General features: G+C 37.8%; 1 protein-coding gene across 2 annotated transcripts in view; it reads right to left on the bottom strand.

Annotated features, from left to right (window-relative positions):
• Positions 1-7,789: 7,789 nt before the first annotated feature.
• The window catches only part of vipr1b (vasoactive intestinal peptide receptor 1b), a 49,319-nt gene continuing 33,726 nt past the window's right edge, over positions 7,790-23,382 (bottom strand). Inside the window, exons 6-13 of one of the 2 annotated variants that reach the window (XM_078280991.1) lie at positions 23,288-23,382; positions 18,996-19,149; positions 18,783-18,843; positions 18,616-18,688; positions 15,301-15,392; positions 14,501-14,630; positions 13,589-13,630; positions 7,790-11,644 (exon numbers count right to left, since the gene is read on the bottom strand). The exon at positions 23,288-23,382 is cut by the window's right edge and continues 38 nt beyond it. In XM_078280991.1, the coding sequence (XP_078137117.1) occupies positions 11,453-11,644; positions 13,589-13,630; positions 14,501-14,630; positions 15,301-15,392; positions 18,616-18,688; positions 18,783-18,843; positions 18,996-19,149; positions 23,288-23,382 (839 nt within the window). In that variant the 3' untranslated portion in view covers positions 7,790-11,452. Of the gene's footprint in view, positions 11,645-11,897; positions 13,631-14,500; positions 14,631-15,300; positions 15,393-18,615; positions 18,689-18,782; positions 18,844-18,995; positions 19,150-23,287 lie in introns of both variants that reach the window. The other variant, XR_013503845.1, reaches the window with a different exon arrangement.

The following is a 23,382-nucleotide window of genomic DNA, read 5'->3' as shown; positions in this document are numbered from 1 at the left end:
GCTCTGGGTAATAACAGAATACACATCAAACAACTTTCACAGATGATTTACTCTAGTGTTTGCTGATTATATTTCAAGTGTATTGTCTGGGTGTATTATAGTTTAATGTTTCTTAATAACCATCACATGTGATCACACGCACACACGCACACACTGGGCCATTTACTGTCACTGACTGACAGATGCTGACAGGCATTAAATCTGCATCCATGTCAGCCAGACATTTGACAATAGCTGACCTGTGCTTGTAAAAAAAAACTCTGGTTGACTGTGGAAAGACTAAAAATATAATTACAAAAAACAATTAAAAACTACATTTGAGTTGGCTATAAAACTTAAACACTACGAGTTAAAGTGCCTGAAAACTGGTTAGCAAGCAAGCTAAAAGTAATGAATAAAATGTCAAAATATATAGCTAACAATAATGAATAAAGAGTTCAAATAATTAGCTCAATGTAACGGATAAATGGGTGAAATAGGAGCGGTTGAGAATGCTAATGGATGGATTAGCTAAATGTAATGGTTAGATGGTTGAGTTAGCTGAAACAGTTAGCTAAGAATAATGGAACAGTGAATTAACTAAAATGTTTAACCCAGCTAGCTATTAACTAGCTATGTAGGCCTATGTATTGGTGTATAGTATTAGCTACAAAAATAGGCTAATAAATGGATAGATTAATGGATACATGGCTGAAATAGTTAGCTGAAACAGTATTAGAGATGATTAAGAAGACTCTTAGCTAAAAGTAGTAATGGAACAGTAAAATAGCTAAAAGTTAACATTTAATTGTTAGCTAGTATTGGTTAGCTAAATTAATGAATAAACAGTTAAAATAGTTAAAAACAAAAATAATAAATGCTTAGAGTAATGGATAAATGACTGAAGCATAGCTTCTGCCACAGCTTGACTAAACCAACCTAAACATTGACTGTTAAATTGTATGAAAACATTATTGTAATATCTACTTTATACATTTAATATAGTTTTTTAAAAGGTTGGGATTGGAACCATTGCTCTATGGTTAACCTGAATATACATGTGGCTGCAGCAAAAGCCCACTGAAACAGCCTTCAACATTCAAAAGATTAAACCTCTTCTCTGATATTTGAATGTGATGACAGGAAGTCTTTTGTAGAGCTCCAAGGCTGTAAGAAATTACTTTGAGCCGTGGTAGATTTAATCAAGGTGAGTCACTGTGGTACTCATATCTATTTAATGTTTGTCTCAGGTTCAGTGCCCATGCCACATGTCGGCGACCTACACTTTAGCGTTTTCCATTCATTTCAATCACATTATTTATCTCCAATTTCCCAGTGCCATGAGTCTCTCTGTGGAGGTCTCCCATATAAAAAATATAAAATGTATCATAGGCTATTTAGATTGTTCTCTCTCTGCTTAGACAGCAGTGGGTATATTTCAATTTCACTTTGACTTTATTTCAGACACAGGTATCCACATCATGTATAAAAATAATAATTTATGAACCAGAAAAAATTATAACTGATTATTCTGGGTGGTCAGACAGATAACATTAAAGCCTTTAGTAATTGTTTGGCCATTTTGGAAACAACCTGTAAACACAGATGACATAGCCTATTATCACTGTTTACATTGATATGGCAAAAAAAGATTTATTTGGAGTCGTGTTTATGGCCACACGAATTTACATCCAATATTCACTCCCTTTTAGCTCTATTTTTCTCTCCACCCGAGGGAAATATCTCACTCTTTAGTGCCAAAACAATTAGTTAAAAGACACTAACTAGCTGACAGTGAGTTAAGTGATAATTCTTTGTGGGATTGTAAGACCCCTTACATATTTAGTGATTTTGTAGTGATCGTTAATATAAAAAAAAAAAATATATATATATATTATATAGCAGCTTTAAGTCCTTTAATTGTCATAAATATGGATTCATGAGTTTCACATTGAAAAGAAAAACTTATTTTTACATCCAGAAACCTTTACAGTTCGGCATTCTTGCACTTTTTAGCTTCCAATTGTGTGCTTTCATAAGTGTTGCAGAAATAATGGCTACACTTTTTCATTCACACCACCAGCTTTGATGTGTTGATTCCTGGGCTGGTACTCAGGACCTAAAGGCTATACAGCATGTCGCAATATTAGGATGTTCAACAACCAGTGAACCCGTGAGCAGGGAACATCAAAGATGTTCAAACCAAAGACAATTGAAATTATAAACTTTACTTACATGAGTCTCCTGCTTTCTTGAGCCATCTCTCAACAGTACAAAGGTTTTTCTCGAGTTGTGAGAATAATGGATATAAAGAGATCTCATTACAGTATCATCCATTTACCTGTTCTGGAGCTTTTGGTCATATCACACGATTGTTGGGATTAATAGCTTTTTACATTATTTACAATCAAAACCTTATAAAGTGGACTAATGGTTTGGATTTTGATGATCTTTGTTTTTTCTCTAAATATGCTAGAGATTGGTGGATTGGGGATTCAATTAATTTTCATTTGTTTCAGTTGGTCAATGCTACACATAAACAGTAAAACAGAATACACACATATATATATAAATATATATATATATATATACACATATATATATATATATATATACACATATATACACATATATATATATATATATATATATATATATATATATATATATATATAAATATATATATACACATATATATGAAAGGGTAAAATATGAAAGAATTTAGTTTTGCAATGTCTATGATACTTGTTGATATTTTGTACCTGTTTGTATAATAAATTCCAAGACTTTTATTTCAGCAAAGCTCTTTTCACACATTTCCTGCTGAGCTGTGCTGTTTCATTTGCCTGTTCTGATGTTTACTGTCAAACCTCAATCTATCTTTAAAAAAAATACTTCCTTTCCTTTCCTACAAGTCCCCCCCACACACACACACCCCACACCCCACCATCTTATGGAATTCAGAGAACATAGAGATAACATGAAATGTACTGTGCTAGTCCAACATTAACCGTTTCTTTGAAAGCTATCTTAAAAGCTGCAGCACAGGAACATTACATATTGGATAAAAGCAAAGTCAATGTTATTATATACACAAGTCTGTTTGCATCATCATTTTATTACTCTGTGAAATTCAATGGAATCAAAGTGGATTCACTATATCAGAGTTGTATCAATTATATTAACTGTGACACATTACATTGGGCACATACGTATACTGTGCTGTAAAAAAGCCTCTGCCATACACACAGCATGGGTCTAATTGCTTCTGTACAATACACACTACCAGCTCCCCAACCTCATGTGATAACTCATGCAGCCAAACCAGCCCAGACCAAAATACAATGCAATCACTTCACCCAGACAACTGGGCATGCTTTAAATACTACATGAGTCATTTTTTCCCCAAACTGAATTATGCATTAATGTCAAAAGTGAGATCAAGCATCCTGTCATTGTATAAATGTGTGGAATAATTTTCCCAAGCTTGTTTACACCTCGGTTAAACATGAATCACAGAGTGTTTCTAACAGTTTCTTCCATAGTGTGTGTTGGCAATGATGGATCACTTTACATACTGAATGTAAGTGCATATGTTAGAAGAATGGCTTTCTAACAAACTGTGGTGTGCATTAACAATGACTAGTGTTCCAAATCAAGATGAAAGAGCGGAGTAACAACAATGCAACATTGCAACCATGGAACTGAAGGGGAAAATAACGTCTCTTTAAATCTGTCAGTTGATTAAAAAAAAATCTTTTTTGTTCAGTTGGCAGTAGCAGAACAAGCTAAAAACACAAGTGCCATGACACCATATAGATTTGTTATGGTGAACATGTTAGCAAACAGTGGCTTATTTACACACCCAGCAGACTCGTAGTAACATTAGCATTCATTTGCAGTCGTGTTTGTGTCCACCTGGTAAATATAAGTCCAAAGTTCACTCTTTTTTTTTTTGCTCTGTTTTTGGTCGCCACTAACTCCTGAGAGAAATATCTGTCTCTTCAGCTGCTAAATGCTCCACTGAACCAAAACAGTAAAGCTGTGGGCCTTAAAACCAAAACAATGAGCTGAAAGACGCTAAAACGCTCCGTTATATATAATATAAATATTGATTATTGCAGCTTTAATGTCTTCACATTTAAGTTACAATAAAAATGGGCAGGCTTGAGATGTTACACAACGCAACAAATTATTTCATTCATTTGGTAGCAGGAGAGCAAATGTCTACATTGTTTTTCCACTGTAAATATTTTCAAGCTATTATTCTGCTTTCAGTTACGCAGTTTGGACACGTTATTATATTATCAAAAACTTGCTCGGCATGCTAATGTGTGAAATGTTCACAAAGTTCAAGGTACTACAGTTTGTCTTTACATTCTCTGTTATATGCAACTGAAAAGATCAAAGCCGAGTAAGACATCTTCACCGTAAGTCCTGTAGAAGAGAAGCAAGTCAAGCTTTCATCCATTCTTTCAAGTAGTCACTGATGTGAATTAATACTGGAGCCAATCCCGACCACAGGTCATGAAATCAGTGGCGTATTCCTCCAGCTCTGCCTCTGAAAAGTGGGCAAACCTCAGATGTTTATCAGGATGATCCCCGGGCCGATCGGGGATCAATCTGTGATCAGATCAGATCAGATCAGGCAGCTTCTCTTTAAATCAGGAGTCAGTCAGTCAGAGGTAATGAAAGGCGCCTCTCCGATTGGACAGAGCTCACTTGTTTGCTCAATATTAAAGGTCCCATGGCATGAAAATTTCACTTTATGAAGTTTTTTAACATTAATGTGAGTTCCCCCAGCCTGCCTATGGTCCCCCAGTGGCTAGAAATGGCGATAGATGTAAACCAAGCTCTGGGTATCCTGCTCTGCCTTTGAGAAAATGAAAGCTCAGATGGGCTGATCTGGAATGTCCTCCTTATGACGTCATAAGGAGCAAGGTTACCTCCCCTTTCTCTGCTTTGCCCGCCCAGAGAATTTGGCCCACTCATGAGAAAGAGAGAGACATCATAGCTTGAAAACAAGCGAAGCATGGCAGTTGGTCAAGGCCACACCCCCACCCTCCACTTTGCCCCCCCTCTCTCCTCCTCAATAGCATGTAAAGCTACAGACACAGTAATGGCACATCCTAATAAAGCATGGATACAGATAGATATTTAGAAATTATGGTCGGGTTCGGGTCGGGCTCGGTCACATCAGCGGGATAAGGCATTTGTTGTAAAATGGTGCTGCGGCTCCTTTAAGAGAGCTCAGTGCGTGTGTAAAGTGGGCAGAAGAGAGACAGAGAAAGACGAAGCAGACGTGTAGATGTGACCGGAGCAGAGTTGGTGGAATAAGTTTAAGTTTTGTACACAGTGTGTGCGGTGTCCGAGATAAACCCCAGACTGAAAGCCAAGTTCATTCATTTGCTCGCCAGAAACAGGATTTTAACCCCGACGTTATGTAACGTTGGCCCTGGAGGTAACGAGTCTCCCCTGGTTTTCTGATCACAGTCGGAATCGAAGCAAGCAGGAAAGGTTAACACATTGAACATTTTAAATTAAACAGCTTATTAGCGTGCACTTGTTCCCCCGTGTGCGCTGATGCGCTCATCTGACATTTCCGAATGCCTTCCTATAGTTGCTTAATAAAAGCTTTCCACACAAACAAACGTACGTGTGTCATTAGTATGACTGTGTCGGGCTCGGACATAAATATCTTAATGCCTGTCGGACGCGGGCCGGGTTCGGACGGAAAAATTCGGCCCGATCAGACCTCTACATAGGAAGGAAGTAAAGCTCATTGTGGGACTGGCTCTAGAGGCTGTAATTCTGCACCAAGGCTGAATTTCGGGAAAGAGACTTCAGATACAGTATTAGGGGACCACTAAGGCCTATATAAAAGCATCCAAAAAGCAGCACGTCATAGGACCTTTAAAAGATGCTTAAAGGCAAGACACCTGTCTCACATTTTAAGAGTCACTGGGAATCTGAAAATAACTTCATCCATCTTCTCTCTTGTCTGCTGCCCACTGCCTAATTTATGTATTCTAACAGTGAGACTCTAAAAGATACATTTTAAGCTATATGATATACTACAAGGTTTATAAATACAGGAAAAAAATGGATCATAGACAACAATAAAGTACATTTGTATCTTTCTGATCAGCATATTTCAACGCATTGGCCTCAGGGTTGATGTTTTTAATATCCTGCAACCTCCAACCCTAAATATCCCTCTATTCACAATCATCAGAGTTCAGTTAATCGTCTATGTGCATTCTCGTTTCCACTTCATGGACAGAGCTAATTAAACATTAGACACAGGAGCTGCAGATCTGTGAAACCAGGCAAGGCAAGGTGTGTTTAATCTTTTTTACGGCACAGTGTTTGGTCTTGGCTGAGTTGGCTCTTCTTCATGGTGCAGAACATAGCCAGAGGTCTGCTGCGCTCAAAGGCAGCGAGTAATCCAATAAACCCGAAGGACAACAGACGGATTAACTCAAATAGTTGGAGTTTCATTACACCAAAGCAAACTCAGCGGGCCAGTCGTACCTGTCAAATATTGTAACCAAAGTGCAATTGGAGTGAGAGCTGCTTTGATTTCTGACTGGTGGAAGAATGATTGAGATCCTTTTACCCAACGGACAAAGAAGTACTGAGATCTAAAAGTAGAAATACCACAATATAAAGTATTCTAAGTAAACGTCCTGCATTCAAAATTCTACTTTAGTATGACCAGCGAAACGTGCTTAAAGTGTCAAAAATAAAAGTACTACTCATTATGCAAAATTGTCCATTAGTGAATTCGTATTACTGGTGTTTATGCAGCATTTTAATGTTGTGGCTGGTTGAGAGGGAGCAGATTTAACAACTTTGTTACTGTTTTAGTTTAATCCCTAACAATGCATCATATTTAATAAACTGTTATTGTGTTTTTGTTGTAGTGATCCGCAAAGTAAAAAAACAAGAGTAAAAAGTACATTATGTCCCTGAAAAGTGTTAAATAGCAAATAAAAATGGAAATACTTAAGTACTGTATGTCAAAAGTGTGCTCCAGTACTTAACTTCATTAAAGGTATAAATTAAACCACCACAAAGTAAACATACGCCATTGTAAGCAAAAGTCTTTCATTTTGTTGAAGTAAATCTAGCAAAGCAGTAACATGTATTAACAGGTATCTGAAGGATGGCACTTATTACAGAGTTAAAGGCCTAATCATTAACTTTGACCATAAATTAGAGATATATTCACATATATAGTTTGACCTACAGATAAAAAATTCACATTTTGTCTAATTCCGATTGTATAGCTGGATAGCAGGCTGTTTACTGCTGTGTGTCCTCGGCAGCATCAGAACATTTATAACTTAAGAGTTGTCTAGTGTTTCCCCCTAAAACAAGACATGTCAGTTAATGTGGAATTCAAATTCAGTCTAATCCTGTGTTTGGAATTTTAGTAGTGGGCATGTTTGTTTTACATTTCACATTGTACCTTTAAATTATTGTTGCAATAGTGGGTCAATGTTGTTTAAATGTTGTTGTTGCAAGTCAAACTATGAGTAGTTTCAACTGTAGCAATCATCATTTTTATGATTTTAAAGGAAGAGGTACTGTACACCCCTCATATAAGTTTAGTAGTAGTAGTAAAATGTACAATATGTCCCCCTGAAATGGATTTAAAGTATAAAGTAGCACAAAACAAATAGTAGCCTACCTTAAAATATGTAAATAAATGTAATTTCCATCATTGATTTCGGACTGAATTTATGTAAATTAAGGTAATACTGGCTTTGAGCTGAGATCTGAACCCCTCTTCAGACACTTTTGTCTTTCCATGGCACTGTGACCTGTAGCAGCACAATGAAGTGAAAAAGTACAGTCATTTATAATTCCTCTGAGTTGTAGAGTGTTTCGAACACTTTGAGCTGTCTGTTACAAAACACATTGTTTCCAAAAGAACGTAATGTGCTGCTTTCTGATGATGTTACTACACATTAATATATCAGCTGGAACATCAATCTGTCTTCTTGCGTATTGAAGGCACAGGCACTTGATCAAGTCATCTTCAGAGTGCTAGTTGAGGAGGCTTCGGCTGTGAAATATGAATAAAATAATATAACTTTTAAATGAAAAAGACCTCAGTTTTTAAGGGATTAGAACATTTGCATGAACAACTTGAGTCTGAAACTTAAGTGAGCATCTCTGGGAGTAAAATAAAAAATGAATCAACTTTAAGTCATGCTCTTGTTGAGTAGCAGAGAGCACTTATGAAAATAAGCTAACAACACACAGCTATTTATGGTGCAGCAAGTCTTGACTTGCTAATGATAAGCTAATTCCATTTTGACAAAAGATACACACTTAAAGTAGCATTGAAGCATGACATGGAGTTTTACTTTTTCTTTCACCATATTGTATATTTTTAAATAATTCAATTCCTAACATTTGAGTGAAACAATGTCAAAGTTTTATGGCAAGTTAAATTCCCTGCCAAGTCAATACACACTGTACAACAAAATTAATAATAATAAACAATACAATTATTTTAAAACTATGAAGTGTCCTTGTACACAAATGTGAACCTAAGTTTATACAGAACATTTGTAGCTTCACAATAGTATGTATTGCACCAGTGTTACTTGCATTGCAACTATTACATCTTAAATATACACAACACAAAATCCAGTTCCCAAATAAACACATCTATATTACACATACTTCACTACTGAATACTTACTGTAAGTGCACATTAGAATGATTGTTGATTCAATATCACTGTTTAATATTATCTCACTGATACAAAACAACCATGCCAGGTCACCAAAACACTAAAAGATAATATATAAAGATATAGTAACACCCGTGACTGCATTTGAAAACACTGTTTACTAGTATTGTTTCTGTGTGTACAAATCTATTTACATTCACCATTATGAGGTACATTAGCAAATTGACACAATTACATTAAACTTTACTGACGACAGAAGACAGGCACCAAACAATGTGGGATGAGTCTTTAAACGCTTATTTGCTTTCTTGCCAAGAATTTAATGAGAAGATTGATATCGCTCTCCTATCTGAGAGTGGCATCAATCTTCTCATGTGTTCACCAGAAAGTGAATATTTCCAAACATGTAGTACTATTCCTTTAATCTTTTGTCAATACCAAAGCATCCTACTATATGAAGGCCTTTTCCAAGATCAACATGAGCATTTGTTGTTCTTTAATTTCACATGTTGCTCTGTAGCGGTCTGACCCTTTAAATCTGCGGCGGGTTGAGATGATGTTTTTTTTTTTGCTGGATCTTCTGTATGTTCCTTCTTGCATTAACATGCAAGTGACTTTCAGATCTAACCTTATAATCTTAAAAAGAACAATGATAGCATTGTTGTGACGAAGGACCAGTCATCCTCGTCACCTTGCTTTGCTTTACATACCGGCTCTCGTAGTCTTTATGGACATGTCAGGTTTAAACTCCTCAGGGGAGAAGCTTAAACTCGACAACTCAATGGAGAATTCAGGAAATATTTTTCACAATGGAGGCTCTACCTAAAGCAGCACCAAGACAGCTTCTCTACAAGTCTGAGGACATTTTTAAGTGTAGTTTATTTAGCTGTTATGCTTAGCATTGAGCCACAGACTGCTATATAAACAAGCTCGTACAAGAGAATTTTATGTTCCTGGCGAGGCTTTAAATCCCACATGTTGCAATAACATGAACAAACAACAATGTTATTACTAATATTGTAGCCACAATGCAATATGCATGGCACAACAATCCATAGTAATTCATTTTCTTTGCACTGTATATTTGTCTGTACAATGTTAAATGACTTCTTCAAAGTAAATGTAAACATTCAAGGACTGAATTGCTTAAAGGCATTTCCTCTTCAGAACAGCCAACTGCCGGTAAAGATCTGAAAGTGCCACTTTAAAACACTGACAACAGGCACTCTGTAGTGATTGGCACAAAACTGCCACAGTGCCTCAAATAAAAAATAAATAAAAACTATCACAGGCTGAGAATCACATGTAACAAGAGGGAGGGCTGTACTGACAAAAGGGAAGGCAAAGGGCAATCAGTCTCTTGTGAGAGTGATAGTGCAGAGAAGGGCATTTATACTCCAAACCCATCATTGTGAATCAGCATCACACCGGTCACCCGGTCTGAAGCCTCATCCGTTTGGCATTCATGGAAAACGGTTCCTGCTGGTTATCAGCCATTTTCTTCCAACACAATGAGGAAAACAAAAATGTTACACACCGTTTTGTTCTTTTTGGTTGCCTAAAAATATGCTTAAAACCTTTTTTCCATCACTATGCACATTCAAACTCACACCCATAATGTATTCCTGGTACTTTTCTTTGCCTGTGATGTCGCTGCACACACTAACAATATAAAGAATGTGATTTCTTGTTTAAAAGACATCAGCTCCTTTTCTTCTAATGGCTGTCTTAGCACCAGCCTTGTTCATTTGGAGCTGCAGGAATCCACTAAGTGATTTTTAATCGGCGCATAATTACATCAGATCGTGGGGCTGCTGAAGCGGTTCACATTTAGATTCCCTGACCTAACCCCATTAATATGTGACATTTTGCATTGCCCGGTGTCTGAGCACACAGGGAACTTAATAACGATTGACCAGATGATCCATAATGATATGACTCACACATTTTCGTGTACATGTGCACTGAATTATGAAATACAAAATAGTGAATGGTTCTCATTCAAATGTGTAGAAGTGGTGCTAGTGAAGAAATGCGCTTGTATCTTTGTAACTTAAAAGTGCTCATATTATGCTGTTTGGCTTTCTCCTTTTCCTTTATAGTGTTATATATCTTTTTTGTGCACGTTATAGGTTTACAAAGTAAAAAAGTCCACCCCAAAGGGACTTACCATCTTCAACAGAAAACTGTTCACAAACTGCTCCAAACAGCTCTATTGTAGTCCAGCCTTTACTTCCGTGACGAACATGCGGCACTTTGTAACACATGCACGCCCTCATACTCTGCTTCTGGTAGTCCTTACCGAGGTACTGCGCATGTGCGACTCCCAACAAAGATGGAACAGAAGTGCAATGCCTCACTCGGTAGCTAAAACAGAGAGCTCATCACACAGGGTGAAAAGAGGAGCTGCAGCAATGTGCAGTACAACAAAAATATGGTGTTTTTTGAAAATTAAACCATGTAAACCTATTCTAATATAACCTTTAAATACAATTATGAACCTAAAACGAGCATAATATGAGCACTTTAAAACCAATTTTCAAGAAGCATAGAGATTAAAAGCTGCTTAAAAGATGTCACACTATTTTCTTGTATATTTTTTTTCTGTCTTCTCATCACTTTCTTTTGTCTACATGACACTCAAGCAACACATCCTCCAAGAGTGCATGTGCTAATGAGGGAGTGCATATTTCTTTTTCTGCCCAATGTGTGGCATGAGAGTATTTTGTACAGCATGTATGTCTGTATCACCGTTTGTGAGAGTCATATACTAGACAGGTCGTCGTGACAGGAGGATGAAGCGCGGTGTGTTTTGGGGCTGCATCGTGTCAACATAGTGATCTGGGTGCTGAAGTTGTTGCTGCTGCCGATGGACGGATGTTGGTATTTGGTGTCCGAGCCCATGTATCTCTGCAGGTGCCACCTCCGCCACTTCCTCTTGATCTCTCCTTGGACCTACAATGGATTAGAACAATAATACCTTAATACGGGACATGACTTACCTAGTTACTGTAGTTTTGTTGTACGTGTCATTTTACAGTATGATGTGGCATACCTCATAACATTTACTGAAAATACACTACTATAAATATTGAGTCAGGAGGTGTCTACAGTAACAACAGATAGAGCACATAACTAGCTAGGGTGCAGAGAGGCCTGGCTAACTTATATTATAGCTATGCTGTGTGAGCTTGAAACTATGCATTACCTTAGCAACAACTTTAGCCCCTTGGTGTTTTGCAGGATTGAAATAGTCCCCTTGCTATAGAAGGGTTTGTGCCAACCACGATGGAATCCTCGCCTTTTATAGCCAGATCAGGACACACAAGCACAATTGTTTCACTGGTCTCAGCTACTCCAACCACAATGCCATTAAACTCGAGCACTGATAGCAGTGACATGGATACTGGTCAACGCTTCTGATGCAGCTACAGAGGCAGGAAACAGATGTGCAACATCACTCTTAAGCCCTTGAAATTCTTCCCTGAAACTCTCTATCGAAGGATCATCCTCTGAGGTGGCAGCTTCTGGAGCAACTGAAGCCGTAGCACACTCTGCACGCTTAACCATAGCTGAGGAAACACCGGCCTTTGCGCTGTGTATTTCAAGGATCAACTCCTCTTCATCTCTCATGTCAAGAAGCAGCTCAGTGAAGCTTAAAGGAGGCTCGAATTTGCGCAGCCAGGGGAGCAAGGTCAAGACACAGAGCGCAGTTCACGTCAGCTACTTCAATTCCTCCTTTACAATGGACTGCACTCAACAGTTTGTCAAGTCTGAGTACGTTGACAGTTTCTCACTTTGTTGCTGGAGTTTTTGCTGGAATCTCACCATGAGATCAGCTTATCTGCCTTTTGGCTTTTAGATAGTCATGGGCAGGGTCATAGGGATAGATTATTGACTCTTCTGCTGGCCATTTTAGACTTTCAACAACTCTCTCAGCTGCTGTCTGCTCAGCCCGGGCATCAGACTGTTCTTCTCCATGGAGAGTTGGTTTCACAAGTGATAACAAGGGGAAACTTGTCCACAGCGTGGTTACCGCGTTTGCGCCTATTACGTGAAATAACCCGACTTTTCTGTTTTACAGGGTTACAAAAATACAAAACTTTGTTTCTCAATTTGAACAAACATTGAATATCATAAAGAGTCAGACTTTTTTGCAAGACTGTTGCATTACACTGTATTAGGTTTAGCTATAATAGGTGTACATAATAAACTGGCAACTGAATGTATTGTTTTATATGATTTAGGTAGAGGTAATAAAAAAGCCCTTCTTGGTTTTTTTGGTTATTTTAATGCCCTGTGTTTAGTTTTGTTTTCATGTACGTGAAAATTACTGTAATTTCTTCCGATATTACATTTATTGTGGTTTTGTTGCGACTCAATATGTGACAAACAATGAACAATGACTCCAGGATTGTATACATTCTAGAGGCTCCAGTAATTTATAAACACTACATCTCCAAGGTTTTACACTTAACAAAGGACACTTGAAAATTGCACTGGATTAAAATTCAGGCAGCATAATGTCAAGCTTTGCCATCCAGCCCATCAATATGATTCAATCTGGCCCAGCACTAGGAACATAACTAACACAGAGAGCCTCTGCAGACATCAGCAATAGCTCCTTGCCAAAAAGGCTGTGCTTTTTACAGCCCTTCCGCCCTGCAGGCAGAGTGCAGAAAATATGCTGCGAGGAGGTCCAAGGGAGGCGACCAGCACTGGTGACTCATACTCACAGCTCCATCCACCTTTCAGGACTGTGTGTGAATGTAAGTGGTGCATCAAGGGAGCCTCAGATTAACTACATTTTCTGAGAATCAACACTGTGGGCTTCTCTGCATGGAAAACACAGAGTGTTTATACAAACAGTGTTTACATCACTGTGAGGGGGGTTCCTACCTCTCCGTTGAGGAAGCAGTAAAGAACTGCGACCACAAAGCCCTAAATGGAAAAAAAAACACAGATAAGAGAGCAATAATGGTGTGTCAATCTACAGTTTTACTGTATCTGTTTATCTGGTCTTTACAACTATTCCCTAATTGAAGGATAACGTGTGGCATTCGTAAGAGATATAAATGGAAAAACAATGCATATTGTACAATGGTTAGTTTGCAGTAATAATGAGAAAGATGAATGAGATGAATGATGGGAGGAATGTGCTGGAAAGGTTTCCTTGGTTTCCAAGTGGTCTGTAATGCAGCTGTGCTGTCTGGCTGCGCTCTCCATCATTCCTCATTATGTGATGAACTGAAATAACACCGGGGGTTTAAAACGGTAACACTGCCACTGAATCAGCCAGCGAAGCCCCTGGAGACCTGCCAAGGTTTTCTGCCAGGGTTTCTTCGGTAGAAACACTTGGTCGGGGCTAAGAGAACGCCATATCATTACTTAAATGAAGTTTAGATTTAGAAATTCAAGAATAATGTGTTGTGGATGACCTCCGTGAAAGGCATCAAAATCAAATTCCTCAATGTAGCCGCCCCTAACTTGTGGAACAGTTTACCATTTCATATTAAAACCGCTCCTACTCCCGAGCACTTCAAATCACTGTTAACAACACATCTCTTTTCTCTGGCATTTCCTTCCAGCTAAGGAAGGATATTATTACCCTTGTTTGTTTATTATTTTCTTTGTGATGTAATCTGTATTCAATTATTGTTTTATTGTTGTTTTTACCTTGTAAAGCACTTTGGTCAACCCAGTTGTTTTTAAACGTGCTATATAAATAAATTGACATTGACAATGTAAAAGTTGTAAAATTGCGCTGCATAAGTGTTTTTACAATAACTTCTTCCTAAGTTGATATCATACCTGAAATGACCCCAGAATCAAGTCAAAAACCAGCCGTAGCTCAGTCTTCACCTGTTCTGGGATGAATGCGAACACGATAAAATTGATTCCAAACAGAGGAATCAAAAGCAGGGTTGATTTCGCCAGCCTCCTGAAACGACAAAGCAAAGAACAAATTTCTCCCTCCGGTGAAACCAATTTTCAATCTGTCTCTATATATGCCAATAATGAAATGCAACTCCAGAGTACTTTTCATTTTACATATCAGCTCTGAGGACTAGAGATGGGAAAAAAACACCATTAAAAGTGTCAGTGGGAAAATAGCTGATGCATTATGGCTGGCTTATGAGATGCTCTCCATCACAGGAAAAAACACTTAAACACAGAGCTCTATATCTCTGTGCAAAGCAGCTGCCAGGGGAAGGCTACTGTGCTGAGTACCAAATGCTAAGGCAGGCGATGAATTTCTTTTTCTGAAGTAGAAAAACGGATTGGTCATCCCTGCATTGCTTTGAGCATAAAAAGTTAAAAGGAGCAACAGAAAAAATATTTACAGCCAATGTTGAACTTACAGGACATATGTGTATCTTACTCCCAGCTTTCTGTGGTTATTCGAGATAATCTATGTTTACTTTTGTAAATACAACTAACTTTCACAGAATGTGGACTGAATGTGAAATTCAGCCTAAAACAGAAACCGTTAAAGTGGTGTAGATTTTCCCCAACGTCCTCACAGGGATCAATAATATTTCAACTTATCTGAACTAATGAATAACACCAATTTACAGCATGAAATATTTTATGTATTAAAATATACTCACGAATACTGATTGGACTCATTTCTTCCAATATCTGGGCAGTTGATTTTCTGACGAAGTATTCGTATAATGCAGATGAATAGAATAAAGTTCACCTGCGGAGATATGAAGACAGTATAGGGGTATTTTACAATGTAAATGAGATTTAGTGCTGCTGGGTAATGAAATATCAATCAGAAATATAAAGGTTTTCCAATATGAAATTCCTATATGGAAAAAAAACAACTTTTGTTTGAGAAACGCATCTCATAACAGAAGCTTGATGCTGAATTTCATCTCACTCTGATTGGATTGTAGCGCTGCCCTGTGGGAAAATTAGCATTTCTAAATTGTTAGTTTGTGTTGGACCTCTGAAATGGTAAGACATCATGATGCACTCACAAACATCAGTCAGAGCTGCTGCAGAGAGAAAGAGACAGGCATCTGACAGCCAGTCTGCTGATCCTGATGTGAAAGAACACAACTAAACCTGCTGCGTGTGCTGCCAAGCAAAGATCAGCAAAGAAAGACATCAGCAGAGGAGGGACTGTTTTCTGCATCCCATATTGTCTTCTTAAAACTCTGATGTTTAGTATAGTTTTTATATACTATGGGGGAAATTAAGACAATGTTTAAACAGTACAATTAGTTGAAATTAATTTCCGGCATAACCTAGAGACATGTTTAGCAGTTATACAGTAGGCCATTGTAAAAAAGATGCTGATGTTAAGTAGGTAAAACGTTTACCATGTTCACCTTCTCCTAAACTTAAGCATGTTAGGATGCTAACATTTGCTGCCGACATTCATGCCATCCCTCGAGCCATTCTGCTAAAGTTGTCAATAAAAACAATTAGAAAATCAGTCTACAGGTGTGAGGGACCAAGCAGTAAGGCACATGGAGTCACAGGTAAGTTTTAAAAATAGGAGGTTTTTTTTATCCCAAAAAAGTAAAAATGATGATGAAGATAAGTTCTGGGCCCATAAAAGAGGCCAACTAAACAGAACGTAACTGAAGTACAATAAAACAGTACTAATTAAACTCCAAATAATCAAAACAAAACCAACACTCATTCTAGAAACTATAAATCTCACTTAACATTAACCAAAACAGAATTACTTATTATAATGTTAATCAAGCAAAAAAGTATCTAAAGAAAGAATAAAGCTCCCCCATGACACGGCGAGCAGTGGTAGTGTCCAATTAAAACAGCTCTTCCTCCCGGAGCCACACTTTTGCCCAGCAGACTGGATGGAAAGACCTCTGAACGTGGAATCCAATGCTCAAAAGAAATAACATTATAAGAAAGAAACCGACAATACAAAAGTAACTAAATGTGCGCGCTACAAAAAGATAGCTTGGTACTGTCAACTAAATAAAGTATATGTACTGTATATGAAACAAACCCCAGTGTCCTGTAAATTATTTGTAATTAATAAATGTTTGAAACAAAAGTATGTATGTATAATGTGTCTGAGAAATGATATGAGCAAATCCTAAGAAAAGGTAAGCCAAAGGAAATAAAGTGCACAAGGTTACAACTTTTTAAGATGGCTCTGAGGCCACGGCTGTGGCCATCACAACAGGTAAGAAAACAATTCAGCATATGTGGAGAATAGTAGAGCTTTCAATAATGAATAAATCAAGAGAGAACATTTACTTGGGGTAGAATGAAGCCGTTCTTTCAAAGAAATTAATCTATAGAAAAGCTGATAATGCACATCACTAATTAAACTCAAAAACATTCTCATATTGTACGTATAATTAGTACAAAATGACATAGTAAAAGTAAATAGTTCTTTCAGGAAATGTCCTACTCAATATAGAGACCCGTAAAATAAAGCATTAAATAAAGCAGTGTTAAAATGTTGGGCCGAGGTGCAGTTCATCTACTGTAAGTAATTTTACTTTTAACCACTTAACATCTACTAGCTTCTACTAGCTTCTCGAGTCCTGCTTGTTGAACTTATCTTAACCCTCCTTTTAACACCTCTCTAAAAGTGTTTTCTCACTCAGTGACACGCATACAAACACACAAACAAACTGCCGATGCAGATCACTGTCTGATTTTCTGGTTCAATCTGTGTTTCAAAGCCAAGGAGAGAGATTTTTTAAAATAGTAGTTCAACCTTTTTGGCTTTAATGTCTGTATGCTCAATATGAAGCTACAGCCAGCAGCCAGTTAGCTTAGCTTTACACAACGACTTAAAATAGGGGCAAGCAGCAAACCTGGTTCTGTCCTAAACTAACAAAATCCACCCACCAGCACCTCTGAATGTATCTCTAAATAAAAGAGATATACCATGTTAAATAGTGAGCTTTAGAGGTGATAATAGGCATATTGTTTTCTACCTTTGGACAGAACCAGGCAAGCCATTTCCCCCAGTTTCCAGTCTTTGTGCTATGCTAAACTAAGCTAACCAGATGGAGTCTGTAGCTTCATATTTTCTGTACAGAGATACGAGTGGTATCAACCTTCTGATAACTTGCCGCAAGACAGCAAATGGGCATATTTCCAAAAATGTCAAACTTTTGCTTAAGGACCTCGCTAGAAGTCATAGCTTAGCATAGCACTATGACTGGAACGAGGGGGAAACAGCTAGCTTGGTTTTCACCAACAATCAATATACCTACTAATATTACATTTAAAGCTCACACATATCTTGTTAAATCCATACACAAATAGAAAAGAATTGCATGCTATTTAATAGAAAAGAACTGCATGCTATTTTTTGGCAAGCAGAACCCAAGCTGTTTCCCCCTGCTGCTAGTATTTATGCTAAGCTAATTACCTTCTGGCTCTAGCTCCTTATTTAACACACAGATTTGGGAGAGGTATTGACATTATCTTGGTAAAAAAAGAAGCAAATAAGAGTATTTCCAAAAATGTCTAACTAATCCTGTAACACTTGAAGCACATTTAAATGCCAAACTATTTCTTTTTGGGACACACCAAGTGCATCTACAAACATTCCTCTCTTCAATCTCTGTCTACAGATGTTTCTGTAGATGCTGATAATGTGTTCAAAATGGAAATGGAAGAAAAAGCCACCATGGAGATGCTGAAAAATGAAGTAGATGATGACAAGAAAAATAATTGGTGGTGATTATCCTGTCAACTTTTTAGTAGAAATACTAAAGAAAACATGGAGTACTGCATATTAAACTGATAGGAAAGTCTGAGATAGACTGATAACTGAGAAAGATTTTTTTTCTCTCTTAGTGGAAACTACTTTTACTTTTAAAAGTCTGACTTAAGTGTCAACACCTCAAGGAGTATAAATGTTAATGTAATCGAATTTGAGTGATAAAAAAAGTGCTCAAAGCGTGTAAGCTTACCAGGATTGATGCCAAAATAGGGGTTTTAATGATCCACCAGAATACATCTGTTTTCTCAATTATATCCCAGCACCTGGTAAAGAATGAAACATGTACAAGATGAAATCAAAGCAAATCAGATCTAGATTGTATACTGGACTCTGGCAGTCTCCTGGTGTTTTTCTTACCCCACATCGTTATAGTAGGCTTTAGTGATGCTCCAAGCTGTGATGAAAATAGTTGGACCTCCTAGGGATATTAAAGAAAAAGAAATAAAAGTGAAAAACAAAGTTGTAATTGCATCCCACCGGCACGGGTCACAACCTGTACTTCGTCTTCAGCTGAGGTCTCACCCCAGGACAGCAGAGACGTGTGAAAGCATATAAGGAAGGCGTTCTCACCCCAGCCGATCAGAATGTAAGCCCAGAAGTACTTCCTCTCAGAGAAGAAAGAAACAGCCAACAATGCGTGAAGATAAAGGCCTTCCACCAGCAGCCAGAAGAAACTGGCCATAATACAGTACTGGAAGAACACAATCACTACTTTGCAGCCAACCTGTCAATGGACACAAGACACAAAAGAATACACTTCACAATTGTATTACAAACAATGCATATTAATATACCAAATAATAAATACCAGAAGACTTTTACAATAATATTGGCATACCACCAGTAAACATGGCTCTGATTATAAGTGATGTCTGGATCCAACTGGTGACATGGGGAGCAAAGGTCTTGGTGGTATTTTTACTTTTAGTGAAATACCTTCTACTACTGATATAAGGAGGATCTGCTAAAGCAGGTAAGGAATGTATTTATTTATTTTTACCCAAGTAGCAAAAACTTCTCTTGGCGCTGTCTCTCAAAAGTTTGCTTGTTGAAGGAAACTGTTGAATGAAATAGGGCTGAAACGATCCCTCGAATAACTCAAATAATTCGATTACAAAAAATCCTCGAAGCAAACCAAAGCCTGCCACCAAAAATGTACTTGGAATTTGGAAATGAAAAAATGTTGCTTTTTCAAAAAAGCAACATTTTTAGTAGACAGCAATAATAAATCTTTACTATTGCTGTTTACTAAGTATTTCTTACTAAGTATTTCTTATCCGATTACTCGATTAATCGATGGAATAATCGGTAGAATACTCGATTACTAAAATAATCGATAGCTGCAGCCCTAGAATGAAATAGGACTACTAGTGGCCATTTACAAATATAAAATCATAAATTTAGTTTTTTTCTGGGATCTGCTTCTTCTACATGCAGGTAACATTTCATAGAGCTCATTAAACCAGCTGGCAGTGAAGCTGACAGGGATTTGGTCGCCTATATAAATTGATTCTCACATGGCATCTTGAGGGGGAAAAAATAGACCCATATGGGCTGTCTGAACCTTTCTGCTAGTTCTAATGCGTGCAAATCAGTACAAATTGTTCCTATGATCAGTGGCATGTGAAGGTGCCACAAACACACAGGTACCTTAAATAATTCATTTGTTATAAGCCTCCCCACAGTGATTATATCATGAATTAATCTAATGGGTCACTACATCAAACATCCAACTGTAGAAGAAGGGTAATGAACCAAGCCCACACACACACACACACACACACACACACACACACACACACACACACACACACACACACACACCTGAGTCATCATCAGTGCAGATGAGAGCAAAGCATGACAGGCCCGAATACAAACTCTCCACAAAGAGATCAGTATGTATGTCAGTAATGGAAGTAATGTTAGGGTCATGATGAGCGCTGTAAAACCAAACCTGTCTCTGTAATGTCTTTTCCAGCCGACCCATGACAGCAGCTGGCTACTGTCAACACAATGGAGCCAGCCGGTGAGCTCACTAATAAATACACTTAGAGGCTCCTCTGGTCGTGTGGCCACAGAACGTAACATAAACCTCATGTTCGCAGGCCTAACTGTGGCCTCTGTGGCCTGTGTGGGTCTGTGGTTCAGTGGTATGCGTTGGGCTGGTGGAAAGTTGAGCGGAAGACATCCAAAAATTGTGGTTTGAATTAAGTCCAATTGCATAAATGGCTTTTTAGCCTGGTAGCTTCAGCTACTGTTTAATACAGTTTTGTCTTAGATTAGTAGTATTTCAGGTAAACAATTCAGTTCTGCTTTTTTAAAATATTAAATATAATATTATGTATTTTGCTGCTTGAGAGGTAACACCCCTTGAGACCAGTCAGGTTGAGTGTTGACTCGTATTTAAATATTCAGTACTTCTCTTGTTTTTGTTGTCAATTGCTCACGACTTGTGTACAACAGCTTGCAACATTAACCCACCATTTATTTCTCTTTCTGGGCAGTTTGAATACTATCTGGCTATTTGGTGATAATAATAATAAAAAAAATAGGGCTGTCAAACGATTACATTTTCTTAATCGCGATTAATCGTTGAATTTCTATAGTTAATCGCAATTAATCGCATGTTTTATCACATGATTAAAATTCTATTATTTTGCATTTCAGAACAGTTTTTAAGTACATATTAACAATCGAAAGCAATTCTTACCAGTGTATCTTGATTGGGAATCAAATGAATGCAAAGAAAATGACTTTATGAACTTGATTTTAAGATTGTATTTGTTTATTATATATTTAATCTAGTCACACATTTGAATCTAGAGTCAATATTAGGGTTGGGTATTGTTTGGTTTGGATACCTTTTAAAACGGCGCTTTTAAAACAGTACCGGTGCCTGAACTGATACTTTTTAAGAAAGTTAAAAAAAGAAGGGTACTAAACAGTTGGCGACATTAAAGAACGGCCATATCGTCAAAATTAAATGTTTAATAATAATGTAATTACTATAACAATAACTTATTTCACTAGTAAATAGCTGTTGAATGACAAAAACAACCACCAGATGGGAAAAGGGCATTTAACAACAACTTTGAATGCATCACAAGGCTGTAAATTACCAGTTTCATTGAACGCACCATCTGTGTTTTTCCGACAACAGCAGCCGCAGATTGTTACATACCGGTGTTGAATCCTCTACAGTGAAATACAGACACACTTTACACGGTTTAGCGTTAGCTGTCAGCATTGTAACCGTGTTAAATCCAGCTACTAGCTAGCGGTAGGCTAACGTTAGCTGCTGTTGAGTGTAGTGTTAACTTGCTAACGGTAGCTGGATTAGCTGCTGTTGAGTGTAGTGTTAACTAGCGTCACGTGCAGCACTGTTTCTGTTGCCTGTAACGTCTGTTTCAGAGCATCAGAGAGAAGTGCAGGCATATCAGTGGCACCAGAATGAGGCACCGAAATCTGCGTTGCTATTCCTGCAGCAGCAGGATGTGTTACGAGGAAGTACGGCAAAATAGTAGCCTGTTAGGCACGACGCAAAGCCGAGTGAAGTGAAAATAAATTAATAAATGGCGGCATGCGATTAATACGATTAAAAAAATTTAAAGCATTATGCTCGGCCCTTAATCGCATCGCGATTAACGCGTTAATGCTGACATTTAAATCACATATTAGAAATAAGTATAATGCAACCACAAAATTAAAATAATTAGGGTCTTAAAACTAGATTTTGTCATAGGGACTCTGTTCAAGACATCCTCAAGGTCAGGTAATATGTTGGGCCCTTGTTACGTCTGTACTGTAGATATTGTACTTAAGTGCTGCGTACTCCCAAACAAAATTAAACCACAGTAGGCCAGGAACTTTAGGGACCCCTGGAGTACTGAGGATGGTAATCAAGTCTTGCTGATTGGTGCTCAGACAGCGAATGGGCATATTTCCAAAAATGTCAAACTTTTGCTTAAGGACCTCGCTAGAAGTCATAGCTTAGCATAGCACTATGACTGGAACGAGGGGGAAACAGCTAGCTTGGTTTTCACCAACAATCAATATACCTACTAATATTACATTTAAAGCTCACACATATCTTGTTAAATCCATACACAAATAGAAAAGAATTGCATGCTATTTAATAGAAAAGAACTGCATGCTATTTTTTGGCAAGCAGAACCCAAGCTGTTTCCTCCCTGCTGCTAGTATTTATGCTAAGCTAATTACCTTCTGGCTCTAGCTCCTTATTTGTACTGTAGATATTGTACTTAAGTGCTGCGTACTATCAAACAAAATTAAACCACAGTAGGCCAGGAACTTTAGGGACCCCTGGAGTACTGAGGATGGTAATCAAGTCTTGCTGATTGGCCTCAAAAGTCCAGTTTTAGTCGGGCTCAGGCATGAACAGTTCCTAATAATAATGCAATAGAATATCTACTGATACAACAGTAAATAAACTGAATCATACAGTCATTCAATTCATGTTTTTATAGTCAAAGAGGATATTGAGAATTGTCTTGTACTAATGCTTGAATTTTATGTGTTGATACTAATCTAAACAATAATTTGATTTTGTCCTTGCAACAATTAAAGTTGTCATTTGACAGAATCACTTTAGTTCCCTCCTTGTCTGTTGTCAAACATCCGCACTACAGAAATCCATCTTTTCATCCCCATTTGAGCCAAGGAGATCTCTCATTAACGGCGGTTCAATGAGGATAATTAGCCTACCAGTGTCATGTTCACCTGCTGGGCTTCACACAGAGTTGGAGTTCTTTAGGGTTCAAGGACAACAACAAGAATCCCTGAGTCGTTAATCTCAAAACACCCACAGCAAACAGCAGCAGCGTTGTAGGCAAATAACTTACAGAGCCTGAGGAGCAGTTGTCCACCTCCCCGACCTCGTAGAGGACGACATCCTTGATGAACACAGCGATGGCCTTCAGGATGAATGAGACAAACA

This window comes from Sander vitreus, chromosome 22 (assembly GCF_031162955.1).
Source record: "Sander vitreus isolate 19-12246 chromosome 22, sanVit1, whole genome shotgun sequence".
NCBI classification, from domain to species: domain Eukaryota; kingdom Metazoa; phylum Chordata; class Actinopteri; order Perciformes; family Percidae; genus Sander; species Sander vitreus.
The sequence above is the reverse complement of the archived record's forward strand: the minus strand, read 5'-3'. Positions and strand labels throughout refer to the sequence as shown.